Source organism: Acipenser ruthenus, chromosome 6, assembly GCF_902713425.1.
Source record: "Acipenser ruthenus chromosome 6, fAciRut3.2 maternal haplotype, whole genome shotgun sequence".
Lineage (NCBI taxonomy): Eukaryota > Metazoa > Chordata > Actinopteri > Acipenseriformes > Acipenseridae > Acipenser > Acipenser ruthenus.
Window position 1 is genome coordinate 39,924,964 of NC_081194.1, and position 15,182 is coordinate 39,940,145.

The 15,182-nt window shown below is 38.4% G+C and overlaps 1 protein-coding gene across 7 annotated transcripts in view; it reads left to right on the top strand.

Annotated features, from left to right (window-relative positions):
• acoxl (acyl-CoA oxidase-like) overlaps positions 1-15,182 on the top strand; it is a 128,785-nt gene that overhangs the window by 61,385 nt on the left and 52,218 nt on the right. For 5 of the 7 annotated variants that reach the window (XM_059025377.1, XM_059025376.1, XM_059025375.1 and 2 more), the window contains 2 exons: positions 6,521-6,628; positions 8,345-12,734. In XM_059025377.1, coding sequence (XP_058881360.1) covers positions 10,199-11,233 — 1,035 coding nt within the window. In that variant the 5' untranslated portion in view covers positions 6,521-6,628; positions 8,345-10,198 and the 3' untranslated portion in view covers positions 11,234-12,734. Of the gene's footprint in view, positions 1-6,520; positions 6,629-8,344; positions 12,735-15,182 lie in introns of those variants that run through there. The other 2 variants (XR_009328890.1, XM_059025373.1) reach the window with 2 other exon arrangements.

The following is a 15,182-nucleotide window of genomic DNA, read 5'->3' on the forward strand; positions in this document are numbered from 1 at the left end:
TCCGAGGGGGGCGCACATTGGCTCTGACGCTCCCGGGATGGGGGATGGGAAACCGGCAGGGATTGCTTCTCCTCATCGCACAACAGCAAACCCTACTGGCCAGACACAGAACATTCAGAGTAGATAAAAAGCAGGGCTGATCCCTGCTCTCTGGGACCGGTAGCCCGCCCACCTGTGTTCTAGATTGCTCGGCGTTAATGAGATTCTGGCTTTAGGTCGGTTGATGCTCACAACCCTCAGAACGTCTGTACTGTGTGGGGACTAGCTGCGATGAGGAGAAAAAACAAACATTCCAAATTGGGGGAAAATAAATAAACATTATAATTGGTCACTCTAAAATAAAAAAAAATAAAAAAAAGTCTTCAACAAAAAAGATACCAGCTGCATCAAATAAAGGTCGCTCTGTTCATTTACTAGAAGGGGACCATTCACGTATCTGTTGTTATTCATGTTTTTATTTGGTTTGATAATTCACTGATGGTGAAAATATGTCTTTAAAAGGTAGATATAAAAAAATCCAGGACTTGCATAAACGAGTATATATGTTAGAAATGGAGCTGCAGGAAATGAGACAGCAACAGGAGCTTGAGGATCTGGCACACCCATAATTCTTGGAAGTTTGAACCCCAAACACAGCTTCGTCAAACACAACCACCAGAAATCAAAACTTCCAACAAATTTGAGCCACTTCAAAATTTTGATGATCAAAACCAACATCAAGAGAACGAAAGGAACAACATCCAGGACCCTATTAACAGTGCTGACCAGACAGCAAAAAGAAGGGATGTCATGATTGTTGGGGACTCCATATTGAGAAACACAGCAAGTTCAGTTCGCAGTTTGGACCCCCTTACAACAACAGTGTGCTGCCTTCCAGGAGCCTTTGTCACACACATCACTGAGAATGTGGGCAGGCTCCTAAAACGAACAGGAGATGACCCGGTAGTAGTCGTCCACATCGGTACAAACAACATTGGAAGAGACAGGCCAAGATCCCTGCAAAACAAATTCAGAGATCTAGGAAGGAAATTAAAAGACAAGACCAAAACTGTGGTATTTTCTGGGATATTGCCGGCACCTTCCAAAGAACCGTATTGACAACTGGAAATAAATAAGCTAAATGCATGGCTGAAGTCATGGTGCACACAGGAAGGCTTCACCTTCCTTAAACATTGGACCACATTCTACCACAAGGACTATCTATATAGGCGGGACGGACTGCACTTAAATAAAAAAGGGAACCAATCTACTCGGAAAAAGGATCCTTGAGGAGGTTCAGAAGCATTTAAACTAGAAAGGAAGGGGGGGAGAAATCAACAAAAAAACAGAAGGAAGACTACATCAAAACAAGGGTAAGAGCCATTAAATGTATTTATCTAAATGCTAGAAGTCTCAAAAACAAAATGTTAGAACATGAAGCTACTGCACTAGCAAGTAACTACGATGTGATAGGTGTTACAGAAACTTGGCTATCCAAGAGTGATGGAGACAAATATAATATTAGTGGGTATACACTGTATAGGAAAGGCAGGCAGGACAAAAGAGGCAGAGGGGTAGCACTATACATCAGAAATAGTCTTGAAGCCCAGGTGTTAAATCTGGAAGAAAAAAAAGAACGCAGAATCAATATGGGTCAGGATAATGAACAAAAATTCAAAGGGCATAATAATAGGGGCATGCTATAGATCGCCATATTCAGACCCCAAGCAAAATAATCTGTTATACAAGAACATTACAAATGTGTGCAGCAAAGGAGAAGCCATATTAATGGGGGATTTCAACTTCCCCCATATAAAATGGGAAAACCCGGTAGGGAGCACGACAGACAAAATTGAAATGGTAGAAATGACAAATGACTACATCCTAACGCAATTTGTCAAGGCACCGACTAGAGGGGAGGCATGCCTTGATTTAGCTAAGGTTTACAATTTTAAAAAGGCAAACTATGAAGGAATAAAACAGACTAACATAAATAGATTGGAGTAAAATAGAGAAAACATCTACACAAAAATGATGGCTGTTTTTCAAGAATGTAGTACTAAAGGCACAAAACAATTGCATCCCAAAAGTAGACAAATCTAAATCTAAAACAAAATGGCCAAAATGGTTTAATAGATCAATTAAAAACAATATTCAGAGAAAAAAAGCACTTTACAGAGCGTTTAAAAAGGACCAAGAACAAAGTACACAGAAAGAGTACTTGGAACTGCAAACTCATATCAAAAAGGAAGTTAGAAAGGCCAAGAGAGAGACAGAAATGAGCACTGCTAAGGGGGGCTAAAACAAATTCCAAAAAGTTTTTTCCAATATTATAACAGCAAGAGAACATTCAAAGAGGCGGTAAAATGTCTAAGAGATACAAATGACAAAATCATAGATGAAAAATAGCAAATATAGTAAATCATGACTTTTGACAAGTTTTTACAAAGGAGGATATGGGCAACATGCCCCACATGTTGACCTGTTCCTATCCAGTCTTAAATAACTTTTGCATAACAGAGGCAGAAGTGTTAAAGGGACTAGGAGCTCTTAAAATAAACAAATCCCCTGGGCCAGATGAGATCCTTCCAATAGTACTGAAAGAAATGAAAGAAGTTATTTACAAGCCGCTAACCAATTCAACAGTCTCTTGACACAGGGGTTGTACCGACAGACTGGAGAATTGCAAACATAATACCGATCCATAAAAAGGGAGAAAAAAACGAACCAGGTAACTACAGACCAATAAGCCTGACTTCTATTATATGTAAACTTATGGAAACTATAATAAGATCCAAAATGGAAAATTACCTATATGGTAACAGTATCCTGGGAGACAGTCATCATGGTTTTAGGGAAAGGAGATTGTGTCTAACTAACCTGCTTGCTTTTTTGAGGATGCAACATCGAGAATGGATAATTGCAAAGCATATTATATGGTTTATTTAGATTTCCAGAAAGCTGTACTCTTTCAATTAAACTTGTTATGATTTTGAATGTGCGGTTCTTCATAACTGTATTATTGTCAGTGCTTGCACCCTGGCACACCTCTCTGTACAAATTAGCACCAAGTGTAAATAGAAATATGTTTTATCTCAAAATATAAATACAGCAAACGTTTGCCTTATTATAGCAAATACATTTTAGGACCTAACGGTAACTTCAATGCTGAAACTTACACAAATACATGAACCTGCACTCAAATCCTAATTAAAAAATAAAAAGTTAGCTCTGCACTATTTTATTATGTTTTACAAACCATGTTGGCTTTTGTCCACGAGGTAGCTGAACCGAAGAACAGCGCCATATAAGTAGAAGATTTTTTTTTAGTATTGAGGTATTAGTTATGCTATAAGAAATACCCACGATGCGACACGGTCCACCGCTGGTATAATGAAGCCGAAAGTCTACCAGGCCACAGATGGTATTCTGTGCAAACCACGTTATTCATGGACTATTGAGGAAAACCTTTGTATTCATTAGCAACAAAAACTACTGCTGCATAAAATCACAAAATAAAGCCCCAGAAAAACTTTCAATGCACTTTAAAAAATAATCTTAATATCAAAGAAAAAAATATATATGAAAAATGTACTCAGCAGTAATGCATTTTCCCAGCAAATTTGTACCTACAAAAGACATAGAGTATAGGAACAGTTTTCCACTGGTGGAAGGATCAAATGACATAAAACTAGATTTTAACTGTTGTTGTTTTTTGTTTTCTTTTTATAAAATAAACATAGAGCCATTTTATAAGCACAATAGCCAGCCCACTTGTGTGCGGTCAGACATATCTCACTACACTTCTGGGTGGTTCAAGGCCTCATAATACACCCAGGCATGCATAAGATATGTCTTACCGCACACCCTGTCATGAGATATTGCATACAGAAGCATGTCTATAGTCTTGTTTGTGGGATTAGTTAATGAGATTAGCTCTGAATAGACTGAAGACCAGTATAAACACATAAAAGGACCATGATTATTAAATGCAAATTTATACTGAATACTTTGTTCCATCAACTACTCGTCTTTTCATTTGTCACCATGCAACATAATTTGTAATCATGTAAAATGGACTGACGTTTAGTGGTGTGTGATGAACTTAAGCCACTGACAGGGTGACCTTTGTCAATGTTTGTTTTTTCTGTTTACTAGCAACAAATATGTGACTGTGTTAAATGTGCCCTAATATGTTTCTGCTGATAACATAATAATTAGCCGTTGATATAAAATACAAGGTTTAAAGAATTATTACTTGTAGAATGCATCTGGGAATAATGCCTCAGGCAAGTACATTCAGGGGTTAGACAAAAAACTGTGAACACTTGTAGCACACATTTGTAAATGGTCTTTTTGAGAGCTGAGTAATTAATTAGTTTGCAGTTGCATCCCAAACATGTTTTTTGTAATGTATAAAAGCTTAATTTCTATGTTTCAAGTCACTTGATGGGCAATACAGCAGCTCTAATAGTAGGTGCTAGGTTGGTAAGAGCCTGCCGTTTAAAAAGTGGGCTTTACTCCAAAAACCATTGAGGCTGGTAACATTTGAGAAATGATCATGCATCCTTCCAGAATAATATACATACCTTGCAGTAGTCTTTGCTCTCCATGGTAACTCTACACTCTATTGACAGTGTTATGGCAGGTGTTTTAAGTCATGTAGTGGGGTACTTTTAGTGTCTTATGATAAACTGCGTTGTTCTTATCTTATTTTCAGGCCATGTTTTGAAGAGACAATATTAAAAGGTTAGTGGCTATGACGAATTGCAGAACAGAGACTATGGTTTTTGAGGTTAAAATATCACTTGCAAAAAGTAAATGTTGTGTTAAGGGTTGGGGCCACATTGGATTATCTACAGCTGTGGCAGTATGCTGGATGTTTTTGTTTTTTTAGATAAATACACTGCTGTAATTGACCTAGTTATCTAAAAAAATGCTTATGGTGTAGCTTGTTCCTGAGGATAAAAGCATATCAGAGAAAGGAGTGTAATGCTATTTTACTATACATTTTATTTTTTAGTATTGAGCTTTATCATTTCTCTAGTATTCTGAGACATTGTGAAAAATTGCTTGTCACATTTCTTGATCACCAAATGTGCTCGATCTGAATCTTAGCCTCTGGGACATTCAGTGGACCGTGCTCTGTATCACTGTTTGGCTGTGACTCAAAAAACAGGTTTTCTCATTGGTTCATTTACTGCTCAGCTCTTTATCCTGGCTGTAGTCTGTTATTAATAAAATAAAACTGCACTTTTTGACTTACCTGTGATTTGAATTCTTGAAGCTGTTCCATACCAGTCAACAGTCTCCTGAAGTGCAGCTCAGTATAATAAAATAATGCTTTCCATCCATCTGTCTGTCCGTCCTTCACACTCTGTATCTCACAAACTAAATAGGGCATGGAGATCACACATATAGGTGACATAAAGCGATGGTGGGAAATCTTTGACTTCCTGGTCAAGGTCACAGACTAGGACAATCATCTGTTTTCAAAGGTTTTCATGGCAGAAGTTAAACTGATTTGTCAATATGGATAAACTTTTGTACTGTTTAAAAAATATAACAACTCAAAAACAAAATTGAAAAAATATTGGTAATAAGGAAAAGGGGCTTATATGAATGCAAGCTCATGTATTTTCCACAGATTTCACGATTTCCATTAAATTGACTCATTGCCATCTAATATGTAGTTCCCCAAGAAAATGGCCATTTATGAAAGAATAGTGCAAATATCATATTTTTTTTCCCATGAAATAAACACAGTAAATGTTTGCCTTATTGACACAACCTGTTACACTGCATTTAGGAACCTGGCAGCTGGTTTAGTTTGCTTCCGGTAAATTATTGAAAAAACTGCATAGAGCTGCACGACTTCTTTCAAATGTCTTCAGAGAAAAAGACACAAAGATCAGCAAAAAGATCTGCTAAATATCACTCTGTCCAGTACAAGAAGGGGACATTTCATGTACTGTTATTTTTACATTTATTTATGTTTTTATTTGTTTAATAATTCACTGATGGTGAAAATACTGTAGAATGAAATATTCTACAATTTAGCATTACTGTTTTTCAGGTAAGCGTTTCAATATTTAGGAACATTTGTTGTATAACCTTGAAATACCTATTTTAGACAGTTAAATTACTGTGAAAAAAAGATATCCCTAACTATTAAGTTCATGACCATATAAATAAAATGGTCTGCCATTCCAAAGGTTACAAGGATGTCAAAAAGTGTTGGCACCTAGAAAATCAATAGAACTAATTAAAATATATATTCATTGATTGAAAACCATTACACAGTAATTAAGCTGCAATAAAGTCGATAGCCAAAAAAATAGGTCATTATTTACAACATCTGTTGATCAAGAACGTTTTGGCAACACAGCAGATGATGGGCAAGACAAAGGTGTTGGATTCACAGTTGAGAAAAGCACTCGTAGCAAACTACAACAAAGGAAATGGCCACAGAACATTATCAAAGAAATATGGAATACCAAAATCCACAATGTATTTGTTTATTTGTTATTTGTTTATTTAGCAGACGCCGTTATCCAAGGCGACTTACAGAGACAATCAGCAATAATCAAGACCACGGAACAAATTCAGCTGAAACGCTTGAAAGAAGTGGAAGTCTAAAGAAAAGCAGGTAGGAGAATCATCATTGCAGCAAAAAAAAAAAAAAAAAAAAAATTAACAGCCAGGGACTTAAAGAAGGATTTAGAAGCATCAGGCATAATAGTGCATGAAAACTGTACAAAGCCACCTGAACACAGGAGAGTTGTATACGCGTAGACCTTGCTGCAAACCACTTTTAAAGAAACAGTCTAAAATCTGCCAAGAAATATGAACATAATTCAACAAAGTATTCTGGTCCAATGAGTCTAAAATATAACTTTTCCCCAAAAATGGACCACAGTATGTCTTGTAATTTGCCCAAACATACTTTCAGGAAGTATTGTAAGGTCCCTCAGGTCATAGAATAACACGTTCTTATACATGTATCTCTAAGCAGAATACATAATAAAAAATACTTAACTTAAAAAAATAAGAAATATTTTGTTAAAAAAAAAAAGCAAAAAGTTTGTATAGTTTCTGAAGTACTTTGTAATGTTCCGCAGAGTTTTCAGAAAAAGGACACAATTTCCAAGATGCTACTGTAAAAAAATAGATTTTTAGTGAATTTTAGGTTTTTAGTGAAGTTTATAGGAAGAGAGTCAACTACAGCCAAAAAACACCTGTTCTTGTGGTAGCATCCCACTGAAAAATGCTTGGTACTGAAAGGGTTAATCCATTACGATTATATTGAAATGAATTCAAATGAAAAAAAAAAAACATGTAATTGGGCGGGATCTGGATACTAAGTGAGCGCAAACATTATAATGTTGTGTAAGGATTTTGCCTTGCACTTGGGCAATTGCTGACCCTCCAAAAACTTTACACCTCTTCTTACAAGGTGTAAACCATTGTGAAGCGAGTAACTAAGAGCTGTATAAAAGCACACACCTGCAGAGACCTGTCATTGGCTTCAGGATGGCTGCTGTGGTACACTTCCTGATGTGGCAACACTTGGCTCTTGTTGAGGAGAGACAGGAGCACGTTTGGAAGAGATGGACAAGACGAAGAAGACCCCACATATTCAATCCCATGGTCACTTTGTTTAGGATGCCGGAGGATGCGGTTTTAAAACGTTATCGTCGCACTCCGCAGGTCATCCTTGACCTCACAGCTGAACTGAGGGATGAGCTTGAGCCCTGTGCCAATCTAGGGACCGCTGTCCCTGCACATGTGAAAGTGCTGTATTCTCTGTATTCTCTGCATTACTTAGCCTCTGTTTCCATTCAGACACGATCACAAGTCCAGAGTGAGTGCTAACGTGCAAGTGGTGAAATACAGTTTATTCGTGCACAGTTGTGAAGTGTTGTCCAGGTTTGGTGCTGGCTTTAAGCAGCAGCTCCGGATCGTGTTAGCTGGCAAACAAGAACAAACAAGTATAATTAGACACGACAGAACAAACAAACACTAAACACTCACGGTACTTTTTGGTTCTCCTTTTAGTGTTTTGCTCGCAACCATAACAAAGGAACAAATCACTTAGCCACGTCCCCTTTTGTATCGTCAGTCACACCCCCTTGGTTAGCAAGTGCAACTGTTTCCTCCAATCCGCGGTTGCCACATCGCTTCACTTCTGGGGCGATGACTTGGTGTACCGTAGCTCCGCCCCCTTGCTAGATGGCCGACTTCCACCTTTCCCTGGAATGAATTGTCAGATAATACAGTCCGGGACACTCTGTTCCCTTTACACAGTGCCCTCACAGGTCGGGAGGGAGATTTATAACCAAGATTCATTCTTCCTCTGTCACAGATGCATATCAAACAACCCACCAACCTCCCCTGGCATATGGCACACCGATTCTTGCTTCCAGCGTGTAAGATCTGACGTCACAGGCCTGTGTCAAGGAGGATACCACCCGGGTGGGTAGGAGGAGCAAGCTTAAAGACCTCCCGGCCAGAATTAAAGGAGAAAAAGAATATCATCTGATTATATACACACACAGTAGAGAGTCAATTATCTGAACTAACAGAAGCTGTGTGCGTAATACACCACACGTAATTCATCATGTGATTACAGGTGCGTTTGGTTGATTAGACAGTATGGTTAATCAAAGATCGGGTAACTGACTCTCTACTGTGTGAAACTCTGTTGATCCGTGTTGTTGGTGCTGCCCTCTCAAACTGACATGACACGGCACATTACACTCGCCCATTTTTTTTTCATAACAGTGTACCTCATACACTTCCATTTTTGCAGATGACAATATAATTGTGTAATACATCTGTCGCATGGGTGTCCTGTTTTTAAAGTGCTCCCATTCCCCCTATCCATGTTACTATGAATGCTAATGCCAGCCCATCACCCTTTCCTCCCTTGTAAAAAACTGTATTATGCCATTGAACATCTGCAATTCCATACAACAGAAAGTTATGCTAGTTCATAGATTCATATTACAGCACTATTGGTAGTCCTTCTGTCATGCACCTGTGTCTCATGATTGACCATACATATACACTTCCCCGCATGTTGCCCTGCATGAAGTTCGTCACCCCCCACCCAAACCCAACAAACTGACGGACATCAAACATGTGGATGCCACACAACACATTGATCATGGCAGTGGAATTCAAAGAGGTACAGTGTGATGTTGGTGCCACTATTATGCATCTGTTTCCTGCTAGACCTGCATAAGCAGCACCCAGAGATACACGACCCCCCAACACACTGGCGTGGCAGTAGACCTCATACACCTAGTGGACCATGATGATGGATGTCTCTTGTGTTATTTGCAGAGAGTTGTATGTTGTTCTTATTAACTGGTGATGGCTGTCTGTGGTTGACTTGCCCTTTCCACTGCTTGTAAGGGGGTGGAAGGGAATGCAGTTAGAGTTAAAAACCCTAACATTGCATTTCCATACTTTTGTTGTTTTAATATCAACCCTTAACTGATTAAGTTTTTTTGCAAAGAATTTCCTTCCTTTTTGAGAATATATTTATAGCTAGAAAGCCTTATATTCTATTATATAGCACAAAAATAAAACTGACTATATTTGTAAACTTGATTAAACACGTCACAGGTTTATATATAATACACATGATTAGCCCCACCCCCTGCCGGCGCTACAATTTACTGACCCGTTCATTCTTGTTCGATGTGGAACATTAACAGATTTAGCCTTTTGGTTCACAGCGATTTGGGGACGCTGTTTGTGCATTGTGAAGATTTTGTTTAGACAAAAAGTTATGTAGTAATCTATAACATAAGTATTATGGGTCAAATATACAGACGTGCTCAAATTTGTTGGTACCCTTACAGCTCATTGAAATAATGCTTCATTCCTCCTGAAAAGTGATGAAATTAAAAGCTATTTTATCATGTATACTTGCATGCCTTTGGTATGTCATAGAATAAAGCAAAGAAGCTGTGAAAAGAAATGAATTTTTGCTTATTCTACAAAGATATCCTAAAATGGCCTGGACATATTTGTTGGTACCCCTTAGAAAAGATAATAAATAATTGGATTATAGTGATATTTCAAACTAATTAGTTTCTTTAATTAGTATCACACATGTCTCCAATCTTGTAATCAGTCATTCAGCCTATTTAAATGGAGAAAAGTAGTCACTGTGCTGTTTGGTATCATTGTGTGCACCACACTGAACATGGACCAGAGAAAGCAAAGGAGAGAGTTGTCTGAGGAGATCAGAAAGAAAATAATAGACAAGCATGGTAAAGGTAAAGGCTACAAGACCATCTCCAAGCAGCTTGATGTTCCTGTAACAACAGTTGCAAATATTATTACGAAGTTTAAGGTCCATGGAACTGTAGCCAACCTCCCTGGGCGCGGCCGCAAGAGGAAAATCGACCCCAGATTGAACAGAAGGATAGTGCGAATGGTAGAAAAAGAACCAAGGATAACTGCCAAAGAGATACAAGCTGAACTCCAAGGTGAAGGTACGTCAGTTTCTGATCGCACCATCCGTCGCTTTTTGAGAGAAAGTGGGCCCCATGGAAGAAGACCCAGGAGGACTCCACTTTTGAAAGAAAAACATAAAAAAGCCAGACTGGAATTTGCTAAAAGGCATATTGACAAGCCACAATCCTTCTGGGAGAATGTCCTTTGGACAGATGAGTCAAAACTGGAGCTATTTGGCAAATCACATCAGCTCTATGTTCACAGACGAAAAAATGAAGCTTTCAAAGAAAAGAACACCATACCTACAGTGAAACATGGAGGAGGCTCGGTTATGTTTTGGGGCTGCTTTGCTGCGCCTGACACAGGGTGCCTTGAATCTGTGCAGGGCACAATGAAATCTCAAGACTATCAAGGCATTCTGGAGCGAAACATACTGCCCAGTGTCAGAAAGCTCTGTCTCAGTCGCAGGTCATGGGTCCTCCAACAGGATAATGACCCAAAACACACAGCTAAAAGCACCCAAGAATGGATAAGAACAAAACATTGGACTATTCTGAAGTGGCCTTCTATGAGTCCTGATCTGAATCCTATCGAACATCTATGGAAAGAGCTGAAACTTGCAGTCTGGAGAAGGCACCCATCAAACCTGAGACAGCTGGAGCAGTTTGCTCAGGAAGAGTGGGCCAAACTACCTGTTAACAGGTGCAGAAGTCTCATTGAGAGCTACAGAAAACGTTTGATTGCAGTGATTGCCTCTAAAGGTTGTGCAACAAAATATTAGGTTAGGGGTCCCATCATTTTTGTCCATGCCATTTTCATTTGTTTTATTATTTACAATATTATGTTGAATAAAAAATCAAAAGCAAAGTCTGATTTCTATTAAATATGGAACAAACAATGGTGGATGCCAATTACTTTTGTCAGTTTCAAGTTATTTCAGAGAAAATTGTGCATTCTTCATTTTTTGTGGAGGGGTACCAACAAATTTAAGCACGTCTGTATAAACACATCTCGCTATACAGTACAAACCATCGTAAATCGACGCTACATTTCTTGTATTTTGCCAATATTGCATGTACAGTTGTAATTTATCTGTTAGAATATAGTGAATTAGCAGTACAGCTATGGCCAAAAAGTTTTGCATCTACAGCTATGGCCAAAAAGTTTTGCATCTCCCTGTATAATTAAATCATTTTCCTTCACAGAGTTGAATGAAACCTGTGGAATAATGATATATTAACATACTTAAGTACATCCCACTTTGTAGTTTTCCATACTTAACGAAAAACTGACATTTAAAACTATGATTTTTAAAACTGTGACATTTAAAAAATGTGAAATTTCGAAATCCAACATATCCAACATGCCAAAAAAATAAATAAATAAATTGATGCAAGGATATTTAAATATAACCCTTAAAATATTGAATATATAAATTGCAATACACTGTAGCATTTTGGATGTTCGCACTCATAAACAAAAACTAATAAATGATGTTAGTAGAAAAGTAAAATTAATATATAAAAAGTTTTCACTAGTTTTCGATCCACTGATCTTTGTCGTGCTTGGTAAACGTGCTAACCTCTACAATACAGACTCCAGCTTCATGCCCGCCACTTCTTATTAGCCAAGGACCCGGCAGTGGTTAATGTTTTTTTTTTCGGTTCTCACTGGAGAAACCAAACCAACCAGTCCCATATTCCAATAGAGAGAGAGCAGAGGAACACAATGAGGGGTTGTGGCAGTGTGCCCCGCCCCCGTGTGTGTTGCTTGTGGTGTGTTAATGTTGGTGTATAGGTATTGGTGCACAGGATATAAATGCTCTGTGGAGCACGAGTGATTTAAAATATATAGTTGTATTTAGGCACGTGGATTGCATAATCACTTCACGTGCAGATAAAGTATGTAAGCACGGGATTGCACAAATTAGTTCACGTCCTGGGATTCAAGTGAATAATTAATTGGTAATTGAATCCCAGCACAACAGTATAGATGCAAGTTTTACTCACTCGGGGTTGTGTGTTTGATAAGTGGAGACGGGTGTGGAGAGAGAAGGAGAAAATAAAAAAGTAAGCAAAATAACAAATGCTACTCGCATGATACTTGTTTATTTATTTTGGCCTCAGGTGCTGTGTTCTGTTTTGTTCAAGCTTTTTTATTTTCTGTGTGTTATTAAATGCACTGAGCACCGCAACGTCTCAGTTTCAACTCCAGTACTGCCTGTCTGTGTGTTTCTTTCTGGCCTGACGTCACCCCTACAGTCAGCTTGTTCACAGGGGTCTCTTGTTATTTCTAACTCAAACAGAGGCTGAGATACAATGCCTTGCAAAAGTATTTAGACCCTTGACCAATTCTCTCATATTACTGAAATTTCGTTCTGTTTGGTATTTTATTTTAAAACACTGAAACTCAAAATCAATTATTGTAAGGTGACATTGGTTTTATGTTGGAAAATATTTTTAAGAAAAATAAAAAACTGAAATATCTTGCTTGCATAAGTATTCAACCCCTGTGCTGTGGAAGCTCCCTGTTTACACTGATGAAAGAAATTGCCCTAACGAGGACACAATTACCTTACCATTGGCCTCCACCTGTGAACCATTAAAGTTGCTGTCACATTTTCTGGATAAAAACCCCACTGTTGAAGGATCATTGGTCAGGCTGTGAATCTGAAGGAAAATGAAGACCAAAGAGCATTCTACACAAGTTAGAGATAAAGTAATACAAATGCATAGATTAGGGAAAGGGTACAAAATAATATCCAAGTGTTTGGATAACTCAGTGAGCACAGTTGGATCAATAATCAGGAAGTGGAAGCTGCATCACACCACCCAGGCACTGCCAAGAAAAGGCCGTCCCTCAAAACTCAGCGCTCAAACAAGAAGGAGATTTGTGAGAGAAGCCACAGAGAGGCCAACAATCACTTTGAAGGAGCTACAGAGTTCAGTGGCTGGGAGTGGAGTAATGGTGCACCAGTCAACCATATCAAGAGCTCTGCATAACACTGGCCTGTATGGGAGGGTGGCAAGAAAGAAGCCGTTACTCAAAAAGTACCATCTGAAAGAACGTCTGGAGTTTGCCATAAAGCATGAGAGTGACCCAGCTGCGATGTGGGAAAAGGTTTTGTGGTCAGATGAGACCAAGATAGAGCTTTTTGGCCAAAATTCAAAGCACTATGTGTGGCTCAAACCTAACACTGCCCATGCCTCAAGACACACCGTCCCTACAGTGAAGTATGGTGGTGGCAGCATCATGCTGTGGGGATGCTTCTTATCAGCAGGGACTGGGCATCTTGTTAAAATTGAAGGAAGAATGGATGGAGCAAAATACATGGAAATACTGCAAGAGAACCTGCTTCAGTCTGCTAAAAAACTGAAGCTTTGGAGGAAATTCACCTTTCAGCAGGACAATGATCCCAAGCACAAGGCCAAAGTATATATATCAAACAGAACGAAATTTCACTGTACCATTTGTAATTCAGTAATATGAGAGAATTGGTCAGAGGTCTGAATACTTTTGCAAGGCACTGTATCAGCAATTCAGATGTAAGGGAGGTACCTCGCGCTGCTGTCCTGGGAAGTACCCTCTCCCGAGGACTCGGCGGTGGCTGTCCACAGTCTTTTTTCGTCATAGTAAATCTTTTTCGCGAGAACAGAAGAACCTCACGAAAGTAGATCCCCCTCATGACAAAAGAAATTACATTCTAAATTCGTTTTTCACCAGAGAACTTCTATTTTCGCCAGAACAGCTGCTTTTTTCGTGAGAAAAGATAAAATAAAAATAAACACATTTCCCTCTCACATAATGAAAGGACAACGTTACAGTCAATCTTATTGAGTCCCAATTATAAACAGATATGTCATGGTTTACTAAAGACATGATTTTCAGGCATATACATATATATATATATATATACTGTATTCTTTATTTTGCTCTCACTTGAATTTGATCTTATTGTACTTTCATAACTACTCTCACCTGTATTATGATATTCTGTAATGTGTTATTTTATAATACAATACTTTGTACTGTGATACTTTGTAACAATTGTAAGTCACCCTGGATAAGGACGTCTGCTAAGATTAATAATAATAATAATAATAATAATAATAATAATAATAATAATAATAATAATAATAATAATAATAATATATTTTATAGATTTAATCAAATATTTTAAACATAGATATCAAACAAAATCACAGAGAATGTGAACAAAAATACAGATCAAAGAATCATGATAAGTTTTCAGTATGAAATATGACACACTGTCAAAATGAAAACATTACAAAGTTAGTATGGGATATGACCTCCCTAAGCATTAACACAGTCCTGGCAGTACTGATGCATAGACCTGATCAGCCTCTGGATACACTGCTGTGGGATGTTCCGCCACTCTTCCTGTGCAGCTGCAGCCAGCTGGCAAAGGTTTGCTGGTTGCGGTTGTCTCCTGTGGATGTCACTGGCGATTTGGTACCACAGATGTTCTATTGGAGTCAGGTCAGGAGAAAAAGCTGGCCACTGCAAGACCTCAACATAGTTTTCTTGAAGTCGTGCAATTGTAATCCTAGCACTGTGTGGTCTTACATTGTCCTGCTGGAAAATCGGCACTTCCGGTTTGGTTTGCAGGAATTGAATCAATGTATCGCTGAGCAGTAAGGTTGCCCTCAATCTGCACCAAAGGCCTTCTTGTGTTAAAGGAGATTACTCCTCACATCATCACACTTCCA